At 40.4% G+C, this 24,610-nt stretch overlaps 2 protein-coding genes across 5 annotated transcripts; both read right to left on the bottom strand.

The window, feature by feature from the left end:
* Nucleotides 1-2,109: 2,109 nt before the first annotated feature.
* LOC111244633 (ATP-binding cassette sub-family A member 17-like) lies at nucleotides 2,110-20,848 on the bottom strand. 4 transcript variants are annotated; one of them, XM_086976779.1, is made up of 20 exons: nucleotides 20,070-20,847; nucleotides 18,300-18,474; nucleotides 18,012-18,185; nucleotides 16,980-17,321; nucleotides 16,134-16,328; nucleotides 14,218-14,379; nucleotides 13,172-13,362; nucleotides 12,654-12,810; nucleotides 12,108-12,376; nucleotides 11,586-11,727; nucleotides 10,858-11,322; nucleotides 10,202-10,375; nucleotides 9,036-9,347; nucleotides 8,457-8,624; nucleotides 6,345-6,957; nucleotides 4,006-4,166; nucleotides 3,556-3,729; nucleotides 3,063-3,191; nucleotides 2,621-2,779; nucleotides 2,110-2,330 (listed from the first exon to the last, which is right to left on the bottom strand). In XM_086976779.1, the coding sequence occupies exons 1-20, from the start codon at nucleotides 20,259-20,261 to the stop codon at nucleotides 2,248-2,250; spliced, it is 4,437 nt and encodes a 1,478-aa protein (XP_086832905.1). In that variant the 5' UTR covers nucleotides 20,262-20,847; the 3' UTR covers nucleotides 2,110-2,247. The 4 variants fall into 4 exon arrangements, with proteins under 4 accessions (XP_086832905.1, XP_086832906.1, XP_086832909.1 ...); XM_086976780.1 differs by lacking the exon at nucleotides 20,070-20,847 and adding an exon at nucleotides 18,679-18,737; XM_086976781.1 differs by lacking the exons at nucleotides 2,110-2,330; nucleotides 2,621-2,779; nucleotides 3,063-3,191 and having other exon boundaries at nucleotides 3,597-3,729; nucleotides 3,994-4,166; nucleotides 20,070-20,848.
* Nucleotides 20,795-23,723, bottom strand: LOC147758795 (uncharacterized). Its single transcript, XM_086977922.1, has 4 exons — nucleotides 23,446-23,723; nucleotides 22,932-23,139; nucleotides 21,635-21,885; nucleotides 20,795-21,056 (listed from the first exon to the last, which is right to left on the bottom strand). Exons 2-4 carry the CDS (start codon nucleotides 23,106-23,108, stop codon nucleotides 20,795-20,797), a joined length of 690 nt encoding a protein of 229 aa, XP_086834048.1. The 5' UTR covers nucleotides 23,109-23,139; nucleotides 23,446-23,723.
* Between the last annotated feature and the right edge of the window lie 887 nt (nucleotides 23,724-24,610).

Raw genomic sequence — 24,610 nt, 5'->3', positions numbered from 1 at the left:
AGGCAAACATTTTCTTTACTTTATTTTGAATAAAATTTCTAATCTTCGTGTTTACTAAATGGCTTTTGTAAGAATCCCCAGATATAGATTCTGAATTGCTAACCCCATCATTACTTTGTTTACATCGTAAAACTACACCGCTTTATCCCAACGTACCTCTTTTTTTGCCCCTTCCCGATACACCTCATAGTTTCAGTACTATCAATCTGTGTGAGGTCAAACTACGAATCGACAGCAGCTCCGAATGTCATGACTTCAGTAAGTGTCGACTAATAAATCAATCACAGACTTGCTAGTATACATGAGACATCATTATTGCCTCTAGCGATCCAATCTGCGGCATACTTTATTCAAACGTAGATGACCAAAACAAAATACTTTTCTCTGTAAAGAAACTGCCGTGAAAAGCGAGACACTGACACAGCAAAGCAGATCCAACATCGAACAGTCTGAACTGGAACAGTGTCTGGTTGACAGGCGACCACCATCTGTTGATCAAGCCTTTACGTTGATACGGCTTTAAACCTAGTTTTATCCTTAGTGCACGCTATTTAAACGGGTGCTCATTAATGGTTGAACATCTAAAGGATATAATGCTAGAAAGATCCATCCTGAGTTTGAATGTTGCAGCGAACAAGAAAAACGGTACCAGAGGTTAGCCGTCTAACGCGCCGTTAAAAATGCAAATAGGACATGGAATATTTATATGCTGCTATGTCTTTTGCTGTACAGTTATTCAAGGCTAAATGTCAGGCATAGACTAGATATATATATAAATCCACCGAAGATGTCACAGTAGGACAGTATCAAATTCAGGCGAATAAAATATCCAGCGTCATAGTTCAGCTGTTAGCAGGGTCTTCGCTTACGACCCCGCGTCTAATCTGGTACTTCATTTAGAAAATATGGCTTTGGCTTCATAGGTCTGTAATTAGTTTTTTGCTCTGTAGGGCCAGACTACGCAACATTAAATATCGGTGAGACTACGCAAACATAGTCCAGGCCAAAGAAATTCCTTACCTAGAGGTGGGCATGCGCCTTGCGGTCGTTTAGTGTTAAAATTTTAGATTCAATTGAACCGTTATCATCGAATGATTGCATTATGCTAGTTTAGCCGTTTGATTCTATGAGTGGGATAAAGCTTCTCGATGGCTTTTGATGTTATCCAACGAATGAGTACCGGCACACCGGCATCATGTCTTACTTCCATTGTTTCTACTAGACAAATGGAAAATCTATAGCAGCATAATTTCGCTGTGAATGCCAAACTTACACAGCACTTTTGCCGCCCAGTTCTCGTTTTCTCCGAGACAATAGACCCGCTTACCAGATCAGACAGAACGAGAGTGCCGCCCTAGTAAGCGGAAATTTCTCCTGCGTGTCGGACCTATCATCAATGAAAGATCGAGATCACCAATAAATGCAACTTCAAATTTAGCATTGTTTCATACAGTTATAGAATGAGACTCAAAGTAACTAAGACCCAAGACTGTTAAGCTGAATACGCATACCAACTTCTATTCTGGCACGCTAGTATTACTACGACAAAGAAACAAGAAGTTACGTTTCGAGAGCTAGCGTTAACCGCGGATATCATACAAGCGGCCTATCGACTCGGTCTGAATACGATCAGAAAATCTGAGAGTAGGAAGTTTTTACTAAAGGCCAGCTTTTGCGAATATGGCGATTGGCGGAACTTACGAAAACTTAAAAAGGCTGCTTTTTTGTTCGACAATTACTAGGCAACCTGTTCCGATGCGTTGTTTCTAAAAGCCGATTTTAAAAAGATCACTTTTCGGCACGCCCGCAAGATATATTCTACTAATATACTGTTTATTTGTATCCACGCGCGGCTCTACGTAAACGCTGAAGAACGTAGTAGCTTTGACCAGAAAAGTGAACTCAAGTCCGCTCAAATGTTATTAGGTCTCTAAGTAAGTCTGCCTAAGCTCTTCAGCAAACATTGATCGCAGAGCTAGAACTAGGACTTGTGATCTACACTAGTCTGCATTGCTAAAAATGACGTCATTATGGACAATAGCTTACGCTACATATCGTATAATAAAAAAAAAATGTTGCTAAGATTATTTATTTATTTAAGTTCTGTATTGTAGCTACTCTCACGATATATATGAACGAACACCTTAGAAGGCTGACTGTGGCAGCAGACGCTGCAGGTCCTTTGGCACTTTGTAGGCCATCTGTGCGTTTGTAGATACTGGTTGTAGATAATCATCACAGATCACTTTATGGTTCTTGAATGAGATGGCCCGGTATTCCAGCCTTTAACATTCGCACCGGACCTTGCGTTACGTGTATAACGCCCCGCCCTAGCAAAAACGGTCACAAAGTTGGCGCAACGTCTACTTCGTGTAATATATGTGATACGTTGAATGAGGCTTTTCTAGAGATTCGATCCTGATTCAATTCAAATTATCAACGTAAAACCTTGAACAAGTTGTTTCTTTATAGGATAAAAAATCGCCTTTTTCATTAGGTATAGTTGAAAGCAATGTTGAGATCATAGCTTAATGGCGGACTTCACTATAACTGAATGAAGTTTGTTCCCTAATCTAAAGATATCATACGAGAAATGACGAATTCGTCAAATGTTTAGTACCTGCTCGGGCGACAATGTGACGCAGCTTGTCGTGGTTGGAAAGATGAGCGATGCGGAACTCGTTTATATAATTAAATTGTTTACAAATAAAGTTCCTCAACGAAAACAATTCAGACATGGCCACAGAATCGTCGATAATATGCAGTTCGAGAACGGCGCCTGTCAATTAACAAACACAGATCATTTACCTTTCCGACAAACCATTCTCATTGCACATTAAATGTGAGCCGGCCGTCTCATCACACAACGCTGACCCTAACAACTTCTCGAGCTTTCGTGCGTTCCACTAAGGTGTCTTTAAGGCTAAGTAAGACAGACGCGCAATCATGATCAGTGTTAGTTTTTTTCCTTTTACCATTGAATAGAATATAACTACAGTGTACTGCTAGATATTATTATGATGACGCCAGTACACAGGGTTACGTGGTGCTATGGTAAATACCTGCATCAACAACAGGTACAGCTTTTGGCAATCGATGGTGCACCCAGTTGCGAATGGGCTTTATCAAATCCCGCATACGCATACGTTCCCGGCGCTCGACTTCAAACCCGTACTCACGACGGCGAGAATCTAGAAGCATAGAACAAATCAATTATGTTCGTTTATCGTCGATAAACGCGTAAGGGAGCGACGATTCTTTGTGTCTGCGTGAAAAGCTTGATGGCGCACTCTGCTGCGACCTGAATATAATAAATGGAAATAACTAGAAAAGATGGATGAAACAGCTTCATAATTTACTAAATGAATTCTATCGGAGCTGGGCGAATAGCGGCATCCGGTGTTCGCCGAATAGGAAATCGAGCAGTCGGAGTATCCTGCGCATATATGTTGCCAATAGGAACAGCATCACACTCCTGGTATCTGACCCGAACTGCATAGATGACATTTAAAGTTGGTTGTTTATACAATCTGAAAGTAGCTGTGCTTGACCTACCTGTTATAGATAAATGGTGAACTTTAATTGTAATTGAGTACCCCCGACACACGCGTGCCTCCAATTCTTTGAACTTCAGAATCATTTTCACATCCAAATCAGCCATCACAATTGTCTTGTCGAAGGAGAAGTGCTCGAAGTCGTCCAAGGTGTTTGTCGCAATAATGATCGTGCCTAGTTAAAACCGCCGAGAGTACATTGGTACTAGTTCAATTTAAATCAGTGATCATTGATTCAGAATATAAGATAGTATTTGTTTTTTTTTTTAGTGACGAAATTTTAAATAGACTACATTTTGAGATTTTCTGCTTTCAGATCCAACTCTCCTGGTTTAGAGTGCCTTATCGCCAACACAGGCCTCAATATTAATGAAATTTCCTTTGATAGGAATACGCGCACAGACTAAAAAAAATTTCTAATTTCAAGTAATTTAGTGACCTTCTCACTCACAGTAGCCTCTTATGTTTGAAATGGCTTTCCAGATGACCTCTTTGGTTTGCAGGTCGACCTCAGCCGTCGGCTCGTCGAGAAGTACAATGGGTGGTTTCCCCACAAATGCCGACATTACAGCCACGAGCCGTCTTTCTCCTTTGGTCAGCGTAGACATCGTGCTGTGTATACGATAAAGTGTTTCTTCATGACAATTGTTAAGTACCCCATTCATTTCATACCGGATGAGACAGTTCAAAGAGAAACTGGCAACAGAGCAAGTAAGTAGTAACTAGCAACTAACAAAAAGCATCTTTTTAAAAAATTCTTACACGCATTTCGATAAGTTCGTATTTTCAAGCGATACATAGGCATTTTCTCGGCTTGAACGGGAATCTTCGAATAAATGACAAAAGCAAAGCTTTGAATCAGCCAGCTACACAACGATGATTAATTTTATCCAGTCACACAAATACTCACGTGCTTAATAAACTCTTGTCATTATATTTATATTAAACGCAAGCTATGCTCCTGCTATGCCCTATTCAACACTTACTTGAATATCTATTAGTTAAAAGTACCAGCATCGATCCGTACTAATTTTTTCGTAGTTTTTCCTAATGCTGCTGCGACGTCAACTGTCCTCCTTGATAATGAAATTACGTCATAACGCCTACTTGCGCCTTTTTTGAAGCACTTGCATCTCAAATGGTTGTTCTACAATTTAGGCACTTCATTTCTCATTCAACACCATTATACTACATTAAGCCCATTTTTCTCATAAGCATTACTATTCTGAGCCATCTATGGCGCTTTAGTTGAATTGAGTAGACTATTCAGCTGCTACAACCGAATATGACCGGCTACCTTTTGAACTAGTTGGGGTAGTAAAGGGATAATTTCAATATATGTAAGCGGTACTTTACTTTTTTCACACAGGCGCTTGGCAGCTTACGAAGAGTCACATGTCTATCATTCGTGTTCTCGCATGTAATTTCTACGTCTATTTCGGATGTCTCTATTTCGAAATAAATCGACAGAGGGATATGCTTGCCTACCAGCTGCCCTTTTTAAGGCACGGAAAACTTCATAATCACACAGGTCTAGGTCAAAGCAATGAACGGCCTGAAGCTAACGTTCGATGGTCCTTTGCTTAATCTAGAATGTAATTTAAGCACGGCGATGAGGTCTGGGGTTGTCATCAAGTAGCCAGACTGCGTTGAGGTACCAGATCGTTTTGCCAGCAGTCCTAAGTCACTTGAGAAACTCGAGATAATGAGCTGCGTTCCCTATTTTATTTGCAGCGAGCATCTCATTGCAAGTTCTATCATCAGCAGGTTCGAACGTAAAGTACGTTCGAACCTGCTTGACACTGCCATGGAACTCGATTGCTCTCCAGGGGAACGTTATTTTCTTGCCTGGCCCCTCTCCGGCTGGCAGTAGAAAGAGACTGAGCCATGCCTTGTCTATGGCGACTGCGTGCGTCAGATTAGTTCTTTGTTAATTAGAGTTTTGCAAATAGCACCTGGAACACACCATACGCGTTTCCAGCTGGTTTGAAGCTAATTCATTTTTTGTCACTATTTTCAAGCGTCTGGGTTATATATTATTCAGCACTCTCAACTATCTGTGTTATAATTCTATAACGTGTTACGTGTAAAACGTCAGCTTTAGCGGACGGATCTCCTTTTCGATTCGAGGCTCTGCGTTCGTAAAAAACGTGTTCGACTGCGCCAATGCGTTCTCGTTTTTCATGTCCCGACGTCTGTTGTCTAATTATCTACTGAATGGTTTCAGCTCTTTGATCGTCTGCGCCATTGACGAACGGTACTTTCACTTACAGCCTTCTTGTTTAGTATCTTCACTAATCATCGTTGAATTTTTGTCGCGCTGTGACCATTGAACGTTGCTCTTCAAAGTTACCAAGATTTTTTCATCTGAACTTATCTCTTTTGGAATGAACTCAACCGGTTTTCACCAACAAGTTTCTAGAAACTTGATTCGTTACCAGCCAATTTAAGTAACTAGAGACACATTTTATTTTAAAACCTGTACGACTTTCCAACAAGTTATACATTTTTTAAAATTTTCCGGACTCGCTTGAGGCAGCCTTATACATGATGGGGCCACTAAAACACAGAACGAACCATATCTTCCTGTTGGTAGGTTAAGTTAACGATTCACCTGACTTCCTGCGGGCCACAACGCATGATAATTTTACTGGGAAAATGCAATATCTTAATTGCAATTTTTAGATGGGTAAAATCCACTAGAAACAATTCTTAGTAGGGTACAATTAGGACGTTTCGAAATTGTACTGGCGGGCACCTATTAAACTGAAAATATATCTTGCCTCTTACCTGCGAAGGCGGTCAGCTACACCGAATATGGTAGCCAGTGCTTCGACGCTGTTTTGCCTGAATGCGTAAGGCATTCTATGCAGTTCAGCATGAGTCAGGAGCAGCTCAATTAATTGCATTTCTTGAGGAACCTCTATTTGCTTACTAAAATAACCGATCTTTGCCGGGTCAGTCTTCGGCGCTCCGTTAACGTACACAGTTCCGTATTCAAGCTTTAGTTCGCCACGAATAACTTTTAACAGAGTACTTTTACCGACTCCCGCTAAGCCCAAGATACCAAAACATGAACCCGGGTCGATCACCAGATTAAGAGTTGTTGGTTGAGAGCAATGCACCTTAATACAGGCGTCCTTAAAAACAACGCTGCCCGTACGAAGAAACCGATCAATTTGAACTTTAGCGAAAATCGCCGCCTCCCGAAGGAGCGTCTCATCCTTACCCTCTGCCATAACAACTTCATGTTTCAGAAATTCTTCTAGCTCGCTAATGTTCTTTTTACGCCGACGCCGTTCCCCAATCAGGATCAACTGAGTGATCGAATTCCATTTTTGCATAATGACGATGAGGATGATATATAGGGGCTTTAAGAAGATCAGACTCCAGTAAATGTGCACTACGAAGGGAACAGAAAAGTAAACATAGATTATTTGAGCTTTTCCTCTCACCGTTACTTTCCTACGGATCAATCAACTCCAGCTATGGCGTATTTGCAACTAGTTTAACATTAATCCGATTGGTCTCACTAAGCTTAGTTCTGGTTTAATCTATGCTCAACGGTGCTTTACGAACTACAGTTGGTTGCAAGTGTTAGACAGCCAGCAACAGAAGACAAAACAACTTTATATTATTATTTATGAAAATAGCACACCCGATTGACGACTTGTATTCCAATATTGTCACGACTCTATCTAAAGATGGGGCTGAAAGGACATGCACCCGGCCGGAACACTGATCTCTAGGAATGGCGCCTACACATGTCCTTGTTAATGTAGCCTTTAGCGATTAACTATTTCATCTCAGGCCACAAAGTTTACACGCTCAACATATGTGACTGTGAAGTGTTTAAGGCAGGACAATTTTTGCTGCGAAAAACGTTCGGAACAATTCTGATGTCGCTATATTATTCGTCCTGATGTGACCCGGAGGTTCCAGTGAGTAAAAAAACAACGGATATCGGTAAAAAACAATTGACTAGTTAGTTTCAAAAGATCGACCGACCCATAAGATCTAAAATGTTTTATTTTATTAAAGTTTTGTTTTCAGATTTCGTCATCAGAAGGGATCCCTATTAATTCGGCAGGGCAGATCAGGACAGACAATCAGGCGTCTAGCGTTAAGTTGTTTAATCGGGCTTTATCGGTATGCTTGAGGGGTTCGTAAGGGGTTTCAGTTTTCTTGAACAATGTTCCTAAGGGCAGGCCCAACGAGAAGGGTAAAGGTCGTTTAATGAACACTTTCGTTGAGCCGCTGTGAGCTTTATTGAAGTACGGTACAGAAATGGCTATCATAACGTGTCACGAACCCAATAACTCTTTTTTCAAACAAACAAGAGTTACAGAAAGCCTAGACTAGGAATGTTTGAAGAGAAAGAAGCGAGCTTTCAAATCGACTACTTCTAGACATTGCTTTCGACTTCACGAAAATTTGAATATGAGAAAACTGACAACAGCTCTAAAAAGGGCAGCTGCTCCCTTTATGTTGAAATCTAACAGATGGTACCTCGAATTCAGATATAATTTAGACCCGTTGGAAACGGGAACGCAACCCATTTTCGGGCAAATTGCCAATCTAAAATTCTATTGGTCACCATCGTGTGTCCGTCCCCGGTGGTCGAGGAATAAGTGCCCCGTCTGCAAAAACCGGTTCTCGGCAGTTTTTTTTTCCCCGGCTAAACATCTTCAGTTAAACAACTCTACTGATACCGCCAACATGATTTCTACTTCAATTTCTTATCCACTTCATATGACTCTGCGTACAACTTCTTTGGGGCTAGATTGTAGAGGAGCTTTCATAGAGATCTGATTTTAAAATGAGTTACTGAAGTATTATATCTAGGCGATTTGAATTTCTCTTGAAAGCACATGAAAAAGGATCATGTTTGTGTGGACTCACATAATTCATTCGATGCCTTCTTTGAATAACACTGCCAGCCACCATTCACGCAGCATTGTCTTAAAGCGTACGGATTCCATGGGCAAACAAGTTGTATCACTGTCGGATCGGAGCAAACGGTACCAACACGTTCGCCTTCCAGAATCAAGTAAATTGCGGCATAAACAGCTAAAATCATAAACGCGCCTTTTTAGGCATCACATGTTTATTTGCGGCCGAAAAGCAAGAGCAACAGACTTATATTTGATCTTCGAAAAAAGCGGGAGCATCCGTGAAATAGATTTTGAAACGCGGAAGAACAGCGCAAGTGCAGTTTTCAAGAAACTGTATTTGGTACTCGGGCTTTTTTGCCGGTTCTTTAATTAAAGATGGCGTCCGCCCGCTGCGTATATAGGCATTGTGAGATTCCATCATGTGATTCGTATCCTCTGTTAGTATACCTTTCCTATCGCCTAAAATGCTTGGAAGACTAACATAGAATACGTTTAGAAGAATTTAATTGCGTTTCGGTGTCTAGTCGGTGCTTGATATGCGCCAGGCGCCTGTCAAAAGGAAAAAAAACATCTTGAATTGACGTACCGCTTCCCGGGGCAATTATTGGTGACGCGACGTACATCCAAATGCTTTGTTTATAACCGTACAAATAGAGCAAAGTAAGGCACGTATAAGTGCAAAAAATGTAGACGAAGAGATGTATAGACGATATCCACGACGGAAGCGGGAGTGCGTATGCGATGCTGCTTAAACTTAGCTCGGAGCCGGCGAGCATCCCGAAAATGATGTAATCCTTCCATAAAGGGCCAGGGTCGTAAAAAGTATCCAATGTCCTCATTTGAAACGTATGGTGTAACCATGTAGGCATGATCACGAATATCATTAGAACGGCTGTGTCTAGATAGGGAGAATCGAAAGGTAATCAATCACACAAACGGACATAAACTGCTCCGTGGGAGGTTACACAAGCAAGAAACGCACGCAGGCCAACTTTTAAGAAGACATTGTTATTATTACCAAGTAACCGGCTCCTTGATAACCTTCCAATTAATCAGCTTATAATGCATTCTACTAACGTAATTCTAACAAATATCGAACGGTAAATTCGTTCGTTATAGATTATGGTAAACAGCATACCTAAAGGTGGTGGCCTAAGACTACGCGGTTCCATATTGGATCGATCGCACATGTGGTAGGATCGATTATGGAATTTTAAACCGAAGGTATCACAGAATCGGAAACAGACCTTCGAGATCTCAGAGATCGTAGGGCTAGAAACAGACAATGGGAGGAAATAATAAGGCCACTGTCCCAAATATTGCCACGACCCTTATTACTGATATAAGTGATTACGAGAATATGCATGATCACTTGGGTCGAAGGACACTGCCAATTAGTACTTAATCAAACCTATCGTGGTGGGGCTCGAGCCAATGACCTTTGGTTAACAGCTCTAGACAAATCGTAAGTTTTAAGTTAAAAAGTCGAATTTGCACTCTAACAGTCCTTATACTCATAAATTCTCATGCAATTAAAAAAACAATATGCAATAACGACATAATATCTATCTTATTATTAGACTGGTAAAATGTACAACCGTTATTGTATGTTCTTCGCAAAGGTGCAGAAACACAATAACGGGCCCAAAACCATTGTCTAGTGTGAACACTCTTCTACACCAATTATAACGACAAGCACAAGTCACTTAGAACAACTTAGAAGAACAACGTCTGAGTCTATCGACTACTTACTCAAGATAAGAAGTACGGTGTAGGTGCCGATAAAAAAAGGTAGTTTTGATAGGCCAGAATAGAATAGATGACGGTACAAAAAGGGCGTGTAGGTAGCGCGGACGCAGTAGAAGCTATTGGTGATAATGAAGACGATTACGATCATCCTAAATAGAAGGCTGGCGTCGCTTTCGACTAAGCAATACAATAACGCACAGATGTTAAGATTCCCATACGACCAAGTAAGCTTCATGATAGAATTAACTAACGATTCAGGCGACAGGCCGTAGCACATATGGTGGTTCTGATCGTTTTTCTTAGCTCATACAGTACGCCGAATGTACGATACCCAGCCAAATCGGACGATCCGTTCGTGAGAGGTGTTCTCGGCCTGCTCAAAAGGTACTGTTACAATTGGATGCTGTTGAATCCACACTAGAGCTTAAGGCTGCTAACTTTTTTAGCTCAGAAATCTACTACAATAAGCTAACTGTCAGCACCCGGATGTACACGTAAGATGATCGACTGCCTATTTGTTAGGCAAGCGTCAAGCGACGCACTATCAGAGCTAATGTAAAAGTCATGGTATCTGCAAAAAAAGCCGGATTTAGCGTGTCACAAATGACCTCAAAAATGATATGTGCCCCATTTGTCTACGACGCTCAACGACAACTTACAAGTAAGACGTTCCCGGTACGAGTCCAGTTTTGACTTAACGACTTTTAGAGTATACGATACACTCCTATTCTGTCTCGCTAGGGCTACGTTCAGTAGAGAAACAATGACGCTGTGAAGAATATCCTCATTATTTGGATGAACAGAAATCTCAATTACATCCGACAGATTTTTCGGGTCTTTTTTGGCGTCCAAACAAAATTCATACTTGCTCCGTAAAGTCTTGTAGCTGTCGCCTCTTTCCCAGCGATATCTATTTAAGCCTTTAAAATATGGTTCTATCATCTTTAACAGATCGGCATCCCCTCGGACGCAGTAATTCATAAAAGGATTAATCTCGTCGCTATAGTCGAGGTACATCAGGACATATCCGCTGTGCACAAGGAAGTAGGTCAGCGTTATCACGACGAGACAGGCGACTATATATCGGGCTAGAGGTAGTCGCGAAATATTAATTCCCGAATGTACTGCAACGATAAAGACAAATATCTTCATGCGTTTTTGTCTATTCGAACACAAATTTCTAGTAAATGATCAAATATACGTACGCTGGAAATTTCTTACAGCGCGGCTGGGCGCAATGAACGCTGAGGAACCTCTTCTCTGTCAGAGAACGGGTTCAACAATATACAATATTAAGCAATAACGTAGTCAAAAAAAGCTGATAAAACCTCGATATTATACTCCACAGTGTTCGCATGCATCATCTGGAATGACTTATCTGACTTACAGATGACAGAAGACAGTGCAACGAGAAATTTCTGATACCGCAATCGCTTGACTTTCGTCGCAGTGTGCATACGAAGCCAATTTCGTACATCGGCCTTCGTCGTTCCGGCTCCCTCGATATCAGCACCACGCAAGCCCTCCGGCTACACAAGTCAGGTAAAAATAACAACGATTTGCTACCTTCGAAAAGCAGTGATGACGATTCTTCTACGAATAATACGAAAGCGCTGTTTCGTACGGTATTGCACGTTGATGCTGATAGATCAGAGAAGACGGAAGTTTGCCATCGCCTCGACGACAGCCGGTAGGGCAATCAATAGGCTCTCTCAGTACAGATACGACAAAATACAACAGTAGCAAGAAATTTCTAATTACAGATAATACAGCTTTGAGAATACTCCAAGTAAATTATCGTCTCTCCTTATTATTTTCAGGACGACATACGAGTTGATACGTGTAAAATAAAACCTCAATTCTAGTTCGGATAATAATAATAATAATAATAGCAACAATGGTTACGCACATGATTAAGAAGAAAGAGCATGTCCTCTATAGTTGTCTCTGCAAGGCTGAACCCCGCAATCTTGAGTTCGTTTTTTTGTTGATCTAGTCGCTCTGAAATCTTCTCCAGTACGTTAAGTTTGTCGTGGTGCGTCAAATGAAATAGGAACTTAGCGCTAACAAAGTCATCAAACGCCGTCAACAGGCTACCTGTTAGCTCTTCCAGGGCATCATATATTTGTCCCATGCGACAATAGCGCTCTTTCGATATACAAAGACTATAATCAAAATCTGAAAGAACACACACAAATTGCCGAAACAACAATAAGGTCTACAGCCATTTGTATCTGGCACAAAATCACCTATGAATGCGTAAGATTAGATAGCGATCTCTAATCGACAATCCGGGCACCGCCGTTGGTAAAAAGTGTTAGGCCGAATCGTGACCGTATTCTCAGTACCGATGCTCCAAAGGTCGAATTGCTTCTCAGAGATGTTCCCAAACTATGCCTGGTTTGCAGCTGTATATGTTAGACGAAATCAAACTTCGATAAAGCTGTTTACTAACGGAACTTGTTCCGAAGGAAGGATGGTGATCCATCCAGTGCCAGCTCGCCTTGAAACTCAATGCCAATCCGTTGGCCCAGCAATTCCGCTACTTTTGGGCTAGCCGTAAGAACCACAACGCTGCGTTGCCTTTTGCCGATATGTATTAACTGCAACACCTAACGATGCGACGATTGAAATATGTTCAGTGCACGTACCAGTCGAATAGACAATTATGTACCTTTCTATTTAATGTCTATCTTTTATTTTATTTTTGGTATTTATATGTATGTATAATAGGCTATTTCTATCCTATTAACTAGCTAGACTATTTCGTCACAGAAATTAGAATGTAAATAATGATGATTCTCACCCATGGCCATACACTATATCGATGCAATAGAAAGGATGGATTTGAACATTTTCATACTTACCTTGTTTTTGCATGTAGAGGGACAATTTTGGATCTTCAGTAGTAGCTATTATACATTTGGGAACACCTACAAGCGAAAACCTATATAGTACCAATAAGCGACGAACCAATGGTATGTCCTCTTGATGAAGTCCTTGCAGGGGCTCCTCGAGAATTGTCACGAGCGAAGCGCTTGAGAGTGCGATAATCATGGCGATTAATTTTTTTTGTCCGGTTGTTAATTTTCTCACTTTACAACCAATCAGATGGAGGACATTTAGTCGAGCCATCAACTCTTGAGAATGAAGGTCCAGCTCCGCTAAAGGGGCAAACAGCACGCCAAAGATGATTAGTTACAAGCTAGTTGCATAAGAGACCGGACTTCAAAGGGGTCATAAACTACTTAATTGCTAAATACGTGCTATGTGTCATTTTCATCAAACATAACAGACTTTTATGTGTTTTTGAACTTTTTTTTTAGACCCATCTCCTCCACAGCTTAGCCTAATATAATTAGCATAAAACGTGCGACTAGTGACGAATCGCGGGTGCGTCAGGTCCGAGGTTTCCTTTAGGCTGATGGAACAACTGAGAAAATGTATCCGTATTGACGAAAAACAAAATTTGTTTACGTATTTTTTTTCTTGAAACAATAAGTCACATCGCTATTACATCAACCCTACAATGAATAGATAGGTAATATTTGTACGACAAAATTATGCATCGCGAGATAAATTTAGACAGATTTGGCAAGCGACCCAGAGTAATCCGTACGTAATCAATAGAAGTGTAACATAAAATTTCAATAAACTTGAATAAAAATAACCTGGACTACACCCTCCACATCACGTCCAATATGGCATTACGGTGGAATTGCGCCGAGGTTATTAGATATTTATTATTATTATTATTATATATACGGTATATTATAGAAAAAACAAAATGTAATAATATTTATTGTTGGTTGTGGCCAGATATCGGCATACAATAGACTGTTAACTGTCGTTCGGCGTTCGAACTATCCGAAAAATGTTTTCACTCGGTTTCAGTTAAGCGTATCAAACTTATCTTAGTCAGCCAGCCAGCACAAGACATGTGTGATAATACGTGGTCCTGAGACCGATTTGGCCAAAAAATGTCCCAGGCTTCCTGAAACGAAACTGTAGGCACTCACCATACGTCAACAGTTTGTTCAATATGCGGAAGTTGTCGAGCACTGTGAGGTTGTTGAAAAGTATTGGATCGGCTGTACACACTGAGATATGTCCCTTTAATGTGTTATAGTGTAGGTCCTTTGTGTGAGATGTAGAAGTTACTGAAGGCCCGTGGTGCTCACCTGTAGGTAAAAGGGCCTCATATAATGAGTCGTCGGATATACTTAGCTTGCCGAACAGTTTTTCTGTAAGAGAACGATTCACATAGCTACATCATTGGCGTATGATTTCATACGCAGATTTTTAGACAATTCTCATTCTATACGCAGCTCTGTCTGCTCTATGAGTCTCGATGAGCATTACGTGAGTTCTCTTGCAAATTTGAAGGCCTTCCCTGAAATACCTATATTTTCGGGAACACGTGCCGACATTAGTCAGATGCTGTGGTTGACTTCGTTTGGGGTGATTACAGCAGGCTACTTAACTGGCCAAAACTATAATGTTCTTTTAAATTACACCCAAAGCTTTCGACCGTTTTAAAAAATGATTACCTTATACAGAGGAAATTCCACTGGCTCTATTGGTGTCGGAGTAGTAACTTACCTATTTTTAAGCAAGAACTTTGGGCCTTTAGCCGAGGCTTTACCACGTCTGGAAGATCATTTGTAACTTGTAGTTTCATTTTTTAACTTAAGAGCGGTTAACTAAAATAAGCCATTAGTCGATTTATTAGTACAGTGTAGTTGTTATGTGAGAAATTCTGCCTCGACGAATATGCTACTAATTTAGTTAGAATAGTCTTTCTAACTTGCCTTCATCGCCATAGCCGTCATATGTATGTCAAAATAATGACTAGAATATAGGCAGGCACCCACAGCTTATGTGTTAATCCATTGCTGAAGTATGAAAAGTATTGTGCTACTTCTGTATTCACAGCATGCAGAAAGATCTGAAACCATATAACGAGCTTATAAGGGGGCTAAATTCGTTACAACGAGAATGTATCTTTCTGGCACCCTTGGGGTATATGAAACCCATATGTATCTGAAATTTGGCAGGAAGGTTTACCAACTTTCACCGAAGAAATTTCCGAAAATAGGGCTTTCGCATTTTATTGAATCTCAGCTTAATTAAAGATAGCTGGAAAAAAACTATTCTTCCTTACGATCCTGCGTTTCACCACCTTCCAAAAACCATACTGGAAGTTAGCTGCTGTCATACCATTTCGTTCGTCAACGCAAGTACGTTATGGAGAGCAATGGTTAGAAGCTCCATTATAAACAAATTGTGGTTCTTCTTCGTCCTGGTTATTAAATTATTACCTAGCATTATCTTCTCTTAACAAGATCACCAATCTTTCTAAGAAGCGGGCCTTTTTCCGTTTATTTTAGCATATACAGTATGCTTTGCAACAGCGTCCCAATATATTTCCACTTTTGCCCGCCTTGAGAAGGAAAAAACATCTTAATTTACTGTTGTTCTTAAAGACTAGACCGGCCCAATTTGGGTTGCTGTCGTTTCATCTAATTCGACTCATTCCACCAGCCTAATGTCGGAGGCATCCCTCCACTTATCTCGTTCGGTTGATCCTAGCTGAACCGGATCGGTTCCACCTATCCGATCAACTATTTACAATTAGCTCAATCTATGATACATTCAGTTGTGTTGTAAAGGTTACAAACGTTCTGGTCGGTAGCTGTCTACGCAGTAGGATTTGCCTTTCAGAGTTCTACTATTCCTTGAAGTGTCGCCGTATCTCAGACAGTCTGTTATAGATCATGTTTTACGGTATAGATACACCGGTATAGATTACTGATGCGGTATACAGATCACATGGCATTGAAGGCTACCGTCACTGTGCATCGCTGTAAGCCGCATTCGAAACGTCCTATTTGACAAATGCTTACTGAAGCACGTTGTTCCATCGTGTACCTACCATGAGAAGATATTTGTCCAGTGTACGTCCGTATAGTACCAGTCAAAACACCGATGAATACAGCGAAAAACATTGGAGATTGCGATACGAGCGCTGTCACAAAATCCACTGGAAACTTCATTGTAAACTTGTCCATGATATTTTCACCCTTCCAGTTAACAGATACTTCTTTGATGCTGGCTACCAGCTCATGATCTGAACGGTATATAAAAAGGATAATTAGTGCCATGTTAAAGCGATGTGCTGAGACACTTGCAGATAGAACACATGTATTTAATTAGAAGCTCGCCTTAAAATTTCATGTCCGCGGTTTGTTCATGGAAGACAATAGCGGACAAAGCGAATGTACCAACAGTCACGCGTCTCAGCAAAAATCAGCTTGTAAATAACGGTAAGATAGGTATCAGATATTAAGTTTTTGATAATGAGACAAAAACACCCTTTCACAAAAAAATTTCTTTCTTCAAAAATGTTTACCTATACAAAATGTGTTTAGACAGGTGGGAGCTCGAATCAGTAATCTGTCTCTCGATATGAGGTCCAAATACTATTCGTTGACTGAGTTAACGCTGTACACATTTCAACCGTTAATACAACAAAGGGGTTTGTAAAAGTGTCAGTGTTGCTCTGTTTCTCGCGCCTTATATGGTACCCTAACGTACATCTGCACTGCACGTTAAAACCAATGCATAGAGAGTTTTCCAACAAATCATAGAATGCAAAATAAAAAACACTTTATCAAGTTGCTTTGGTCATCTCACCAACTAAAATAAGGAATTCATTCTAAACTATTGAAACTTTATTATCGTCTATTAGTACCAATATATTTGGTATAACAATGCTTACGGTCTGACTCGACTGCACGGAGAATGCCTTCAAGGGGGCGACATCGTCCGGTCTGACCGAAGGCTTCATCTGATGCATCGGTCTTGCTGGACCACAGTCGCGAGAAAATTCCCCACTTCGAGGGTAAAATCGTAGTACAGCATATCAGGCGCTGATGTGGCAGTCCGGTAGTCTCAAAAGAGGAATCGATACTCATATGATAAGTTTCGACCCAGGTTACCGCGGCAATGCTGACCAACAAGTGGAATATTAAATAGACGAAACCAGGTTCCACGATTTCGCCAACCAGTAGATGAGTATCCAAAACCATTCGCGTGTAGCAGTCAGTCTGACCACCTAAACCTTTATAAATAGAACGGCCAATGTCTAGAGCTTACATACAAGTCGTCATTTACGGTATTACCGAAACGATCAAAACGTTCTATGACGTTTTAATTACATAAATGGCCTATTCTAGTATTACTAATGCACTTAATAGCTGTTTAAGGGGGTCAAGTAGATAAAAAACAGACTGCAATAGATAATCCAACAGAAAACTTTATTCCCGCACTCTTGAGGGTTTGATAAACTCCACTACCTCGTGAATCATCAGGTATATTCGTTGTCATGATATTCTATCACAAGACATTACTATCAGCCGTCAAAGAGCGACTCTATTTTCATTTTATCTTGGGTGACCATATTAGTTTTTTTAATCACGATATATGTTTTTATCAATACGCACTTATATGCATTTTTGTACGTGTCAGTGCTTATCGCATCTAAACTGAGGGTACGCTGAATGTCATTCAGTCTTGATCAGAGTGTTCACCTGCCGACAAAAATATTTTCGCAGGAAAGTTTATTTGAGGTATCAAGTCACGCTCTGAATCGGTCTCTTTTTCTATCATGACGCCTTTTGGAATCACCACACATCACATTCTATGCACGGATACAGGTTGAAGATTGCGTAGCCTGCTGACATTGCCAGGTCTGATTTAAACATTTCTACAGTAGTGATTTTTAGCAGTCACAAAAAATCGTTCAACTGACCTCTAAAAGTTGCTTGTGGGTCGACTAAACACATATGGAACGCCAGAAATGGGTTCAACAAGGGGAAGAACCAGTACCAAAAGCGGTAGCATCCAAATGTTCTTTCGCCAATGACTGCGGCCCAGAGAGGCATCACCGCCAGAGCAACTGCAATCCAAGAACCGCCTCTAGGATCTGGTCAGAAATAAAAAGGTAAGTGCATCCATTTGTTAACATATAACTGACAAGCCCCTGGCATTATATTTCGGCCATTACGTGCATTGAAAAAGAAACTTGAATAACACGTACAGAACGCTACCGTGAAGAAGGTGCATAAAGCGGCCAAGGCGGTCCCGTAGATACCGGCCATACACCATAAGAAAAAGATGCGCTCATAGAACCTAGATGGGTAGTCCGACATTGTATGTACCACGCTCGCCCCAAGCAACATTCCCAGACACATAAGAGTTACAAAAATCCATATCTGAGAGCAAAGAAAAAAACGAGAAGGTTAGCGTACCAATATATAAACGATCACATGTGGCCTACACTGGATTTCTGATGAACTTCAACATGATGGTTATGACTTTTCAGTAATTATCACCATCTGTTGACATACTGTGTGTGCATGACGAATTGATACATACATAATTCTATTATTTGCAAATCTACTATCATAATTACTTACCCCGTTGTAACTTTAGAGTATCCTCGTTATCTCAAAAGATTCAAAAGAGTAATTTGAAAAAAATATTTAATGATGAGCTAGGTAAAGAAGTTTTCCCAAACTTTTAATAATCCGTAGCAAGATAGTAAAAGAGTGCAATCTTCAATTGAAGCGGCGATTTAATCTGGGCTGGTGCATTTTTCGCCACGATATTGCAGAGTCCACTGTTTTGTATTATGCTAAGAAAATGTTATTTTTACCCTCCGTGCAGGTTGACACTTCGCTGTAGGCCAAATGACATAGGTTTCTTTCGTACTTGCGTGGAAGGATACTTCTTTTTTACTTTTGCCGTCCCCTTTTCGAATCATAGACCCTACGAATCCAGATTAAGGATACTGGACTACCAGAAGTACCCAAGTAGCTCTATTTTCGCTCAAATATAAACCGAATGCACAGCAGTAAGAGACTTAGTTCCTTATAGCTAACCAACTTAAATTTCAAATGCGTAACGCTGAGACGTTTCACACGGTTGAACTGATGGTCTTTTATATCTTAGTCTAACCGAATCCTCCGTACCGTGAAAGTAAAAGAATAGTCTTAGTGGTTTTATTAAGTTTCTTAGTATTTGAGACAGTTATAGCACGTTTTGAGCCGTCTACTTGAAGGCTCTGCCTCGGTCCATTAACGTTCCTTGAATTTACTAACCAATAAACATATACTTAATCGGACTTATAATATCAATTTCATTAAATTATTTTACTGCTTCTACGGGACCCTAAGAACCCGCTAGATCTAACGTTGAAGATCTCGAGCCAATGAGGTACTGTGACCCATGTTCAGTTACTAATTGAATTTTACAATAATTCGGGAACTGGCAATTCTTCGGTCCAATTTTTCCGAAGAGCTGATGGGTGCAAAATGCAAAAGAACGAAATAGCGTGGATGTCGAATATACATTTATTTTTTGCCCAGAACACACATTCTTTCAAGCCCAAACTCGAAGTGCCGGCGCGTTCACGGCTCAGTGAGTATACAACGAACTTACCGAAGAGAACGAGAGCACTTTAGCATGGTATAGGGAAGTACACAGAACCTAAACAGAAATTGAAGGGGCTCATGTACGAACCCCTCAAGGATCCAACTGTGTTAAACGTCCGTAAACGCCATACGCGCAAGTTGCGATATATTATATTTATGCTAGTTTCTAATCGTGGCTCAGACTGCTTATTTTCTTGAAGCCCAAAGCTGTTAATTCCAGTCCCAGGAGGGACACGTGCTTCCATTGAGCTCATAGGCTCATAGGCTAAAAAAGCCTTCGAAAATAAAAAATTTTCGAATAATAATACATTATATAAAAATATAATAGTAATAATAATAAATAATTTTAGAAAATAGAAAACAGACTGCATTACCTGAACGGTGTGTACGGCGAGGTGCGTCATCGTGTTTGCTAACCGGTTATAGTCCACCACTTGAAGCATAATATATACACGATTTCGTTCATCGTTATTTAGCGCCGTAGTGAGTGATAACAATATTGAAAGGAAGAGCGCTGTTATTGCAAGCGGGATGCACCAAATTTCCGCCTGCAGCAGGAAAAGCATTATACGCGAAAAACAAACTTGAGATTATTAGTTAGGTACGCCTGTACAGTGGGTCCTTTCCTTTGGAACTGAAGACTGTAAGTGGCTCCATGCTAATGAACATATTGAACTAACAGAGTAAATGTATTTTTTATGAAGCGAAATTACGATAAATGTTTGTCGTCTTTCCACCCCCTACGAGCCCTTCAGCTTTCCCGGAGATCCAATATTTTTCTCGGTGAATAGCACATTACCATATGTTCGTTTAACCCACTCGAGTCCTCAAGCCGTACGGGCTAAAACACACATTAAGTTCGACTCGAAGTATTATAAAACGTTCGTTTGGCATAAAAAGTAAACCAAGCCGTTACAACGAAGTTACAATAGAGGAAATAAAGATCTGAATGAAGGTCAAATGACCCTCACTACAATTTAGTATCACCTCCGCGCATGCTGCAACATATGTGACGCTATATCAATACAAGTATAATTGACAGTGAGCAATGAAGAACCGGTAAAAAAACTTTTACCTAATTTTACTTAATTTGTTGATTTTATGATAATAAAAAGTAATGTGAATGTTCGACAGGGTGTGCATGTCGTATAAGATGAGACAATGTTCGGCTTATTTGCACTTCCTTAAAAAAGCTGTCAAACGTATCGTTAGCAAACGGCATCGGTGTAATCGTGATGTTGATTTTATTTAGAAGCTGATTTTGGTACGCGACCATCCTGCCCACGACACACAAAAATCCATTTCGAAGAAATTCGTGTTGGGTAATAAAGCTCTCCTGAGGATCGAAGAGCAGGAATGACCTGAAACAAAATAATAACAAAAAGAAGGCTAATTACGATGCGCTTAACTCCGTAAGTCAGGCGTACACACGGCAGTGGTATGGAATACATTTTCGCAAAAAGCAAGTAACAGGTATAGAAGTGTGTTTATCGCTTTCGAGGCGCAGTAGCGCACCCCTTCAGTAGTGTAAAATGGCTAGCTTTAGATGGTTACGGCGCTATACGAGAAACAGGAACTGAAACTAACGCCAAACGACGCACCACCGGGCGCCTGATACTGGTTCAGCTATGCATCACCGTAGTATTTCGGTGCCAAGTCTAGATGGTCACAGGTTCGAATCCACCAATGTACAAACATGTATCTCGCGCGTCGATACAGAGAAGACGCGTTGTGAGTGTCTAGTCATCGTAAGCGTCTGTCGTAACGCAATGCTTTCTATAATCGGGTCCTGTTTAGCCTCTCTGACGCTGAACGGACTTTTGAGGTGCCGGTTACAGTAAAGGCTAAACTGTGACAGTACATACGATGTCAAATACACAATAACAAATACAAAGACTGAGACAAACGGTACGAAGTTGACGAACCGCAAGTTACTCACTTTGGCTCGAGCCGAAGCGGTGAAAACTTCGATGGATGAACACTACCGGAAATAGCAAGTAGCTCGTTGTATTGGTAATTCGATGTCGTTCTGTTAAGAACATGCACACCAAGTTGAGAGAGACCCATGAAATCGTTAAAGTCGTGTTTGTGCTTAACAACTCTTTCAAAGTCGAAGAACTCATCAAGGGGTCCCATTGTGTTATCGGCGTCCACTATTTTAAAGCGGGGCATGTACTCACTGGTCAGCGTCTGAAAACCCATTTAATGCGTAAATGATGTTACTGGTTCTCTACGACATATTTCTTTCGGCATTTCGAAGAATTCGGCATTAAAAGTAGAGCACTGAGAATTCGCCTTGAACAGAGAAAAAAGACTACGCTAATGCCATGCATTGAAGCCGCTAGCCACCGGTTTGTGCTGTATGCAGAACGATCTGAGAACACCTACACTGTTACTATTACCGTTATTTGGAAGACATAGTAAAGCAGCCCCACTGAACAGACTTTTCGCCCTGGGACGCTGTCCCTTGCTCAAAAACGTTTCAGAAGTAGCTGTTTGTCCGCGCTCATATTCTAACGGTAGCGATCAATACTTTTTTATGGAACCGTTTTATCTCTTTTCGCTGGTAACCACTGCCCTATACCGCTAATTTTTTAGATTAGCATCAGTTTTTATAGTAACCGGAAAGATATGTGACCAAGTTCTCGGAATCGCCTATTTTCAAAGCTGGCATTAAGGACTTGCCCATATTAGAAGTCTAACCGGAGTGGGTCTACCTAAAGCTATTTGGGGCTTCTTCAACAAACCTATCATACAAACAGCTTAAGCCTAATAATATCCCTTTTAATTCCTTGTTCTTCCTACCTCGAACTTCAATTCCCTCATGATTAATGTCTGATAATAATCTTAAATAAAAGCATTTAGGGCAGCGTGGCAACACCCCGTATCAACTCAATTATAGTTACTCCGAAAATGCACTAAAACGGATGTTTCGTACTTCAATTTCTCTATGCCTTCATTGACGCTATAAGTATGTGGGGTTTTTGCAAAGCACATTTAGATTGTACCCTAAATAATTGTAGGTCTGCAGTGTTATAGACCCAATAGAATAAGTACTATTGTTGAAACTAGGTCCGATTGGACTTATGACGTTCACTGTTAGTTGGCGATGATATCATTTTCAGCACTAGGCAATGGAGTCACTGTGACAACTATGCATTATTACGATCCACACTAAATGCGTTAGAACTTTAATTTAAACGAACAATTTCTATGCGACCTGTAGCCTATCTTACTTGCTTGCAATTCAAAATATCCCATTGTTGATACCGAATTTCACCAACGGTGCGTGGCAGCTCTTGATAGCGGAATATAAGCAGGAACGCTGTGTACATCGATGAAAAGACGTAATGAATCATCCACCAGTACCATCTAGGCATGTTCTTACGAAGCAACAGAAGAGTAGATTGCATTTTTCTTCTTACTTCTGTTAACACCTGTCTTCTAAGAAAATAATGGGATTAATTCAAGACTGTTACTCGAAATACTATTACCTAACAAACGAAGCGAAGATTAGACAAACTATTTTTTCATTCGGAGACCTCACTCGAACACTTCGCTAATGAAAGGAGATCGAATAGTCGAGTGAAGTTGACGCTTACGAGCGGCTTGCATCACTCGTTATTAACTATGTTATGATGATGATCTAACTTCGATGGTATTCATGTGAATATTTAGACATTTATTGAATGTATATAGCGCAATCCTCATTCAATCGTTAGGTTTTTACTGCTGTCTATATTAACTTACCAGATGGGGTATGAAGATAGAACAACAACTGCAAACTTCGTATCATCAAAGTTTGTTTCAGCCTCGATTATTGATAACAAACAATAGGAACGGTACTGCTGATTGTTGTTTTCAAAACAATAGCGACCTAATCTCAGACGGCAACAAGAAGAGCTGAGCTTAGCTTAGCTTAGCTTAGCTTAAAAACGATCAAGTATAACTTCCTCGCAAAAAATTATGTGCACTTTGGATACATCACTGTGGATTACCGAAGACCACTGAAGGTAGGCGTCGACTGTAGCAAATAGTCGATCTGATGAGGTCTATTTTCGATATTAGAAATATAATCGCAGATTCAATACATATTAACTGAATGATTCTTCTGGTGGTAACTGCTCGAGCATAAGGTTAAATCTCGCTAATTGCAAAATAAGATTTCGTTCAAATCATGGTCCAAAATAAGTAAACCAGTGTAGTAGAGAACTTATTTGCCCCAGCGCAATTTAATAATGGAAACTTTTCAGTGAGTTGCAGGATAAGCCGTCTTTATTTTTGCACACTTCACACAGATGAATTAATATAAACCAATACATGAAAAAGATTGGTTACCTAAAATAGATATACAGCCTTGATTCGGATACTGGCCTTTCCAGTGGGCAACATTGGGCAGCATAAGCCAAAGTTATATTACGTTTTGCAAAATGAGTTTGAGCGACAAAAACTGTAGATTGGTAATATTTTCGTCGCGACTCCAATCATACTTACTAACTCAGATCTTTTGCGTCTTCTTTGAGTCGATGGTTTACGGCAAGAGAATGCAACTAAGGGCGCTATAAAAAAGGCACATTCGTCCTAAGTTTGCGTTTTTGCTTGTGCTTCATCACCGCCGGCCATACGGACCGAGAGTCTCATATAGTGGACGGTTAATTCTTTTCTGTTTTGTGACAACGCTATGACGTATCTGTCCATACCAGTTCTCCGAGGTACGTCAGATTCGCTCAGACTTTTTTGAAGATCTTCTACAAAGTTTTCCTTTAAAACAAAAATAATGGGCTTCCGGGTCCATCCACGAAACTTGTAACCCTAATCACGTTAGATTATTACTTTGTTAATTAATTTCACAAATGTACCTTTCTGACGGGCATACTCCGATAAAAACATTTAGGCAAAGCTAAATGTTTTTATC

Source organism: Varroa destructor, unplaced genomic scaffold, assembly GCF_002443255.2.
Source record: "Varroa destructor unplaced genomic scaffold, Vdes_3.0 BEIS01000001.1, whole genome shotgun sequence".
In the NCBI taxonomy this organism is placed as follows: Eukaryota; Metazoa; Arthropoda; class Arachnida; order Mesostigmata; family Varroidae; genus Varroa; species Varroa destructor.
This window is presented reverse-complemented; position numbering and strand designations above follow the sequence as displayed.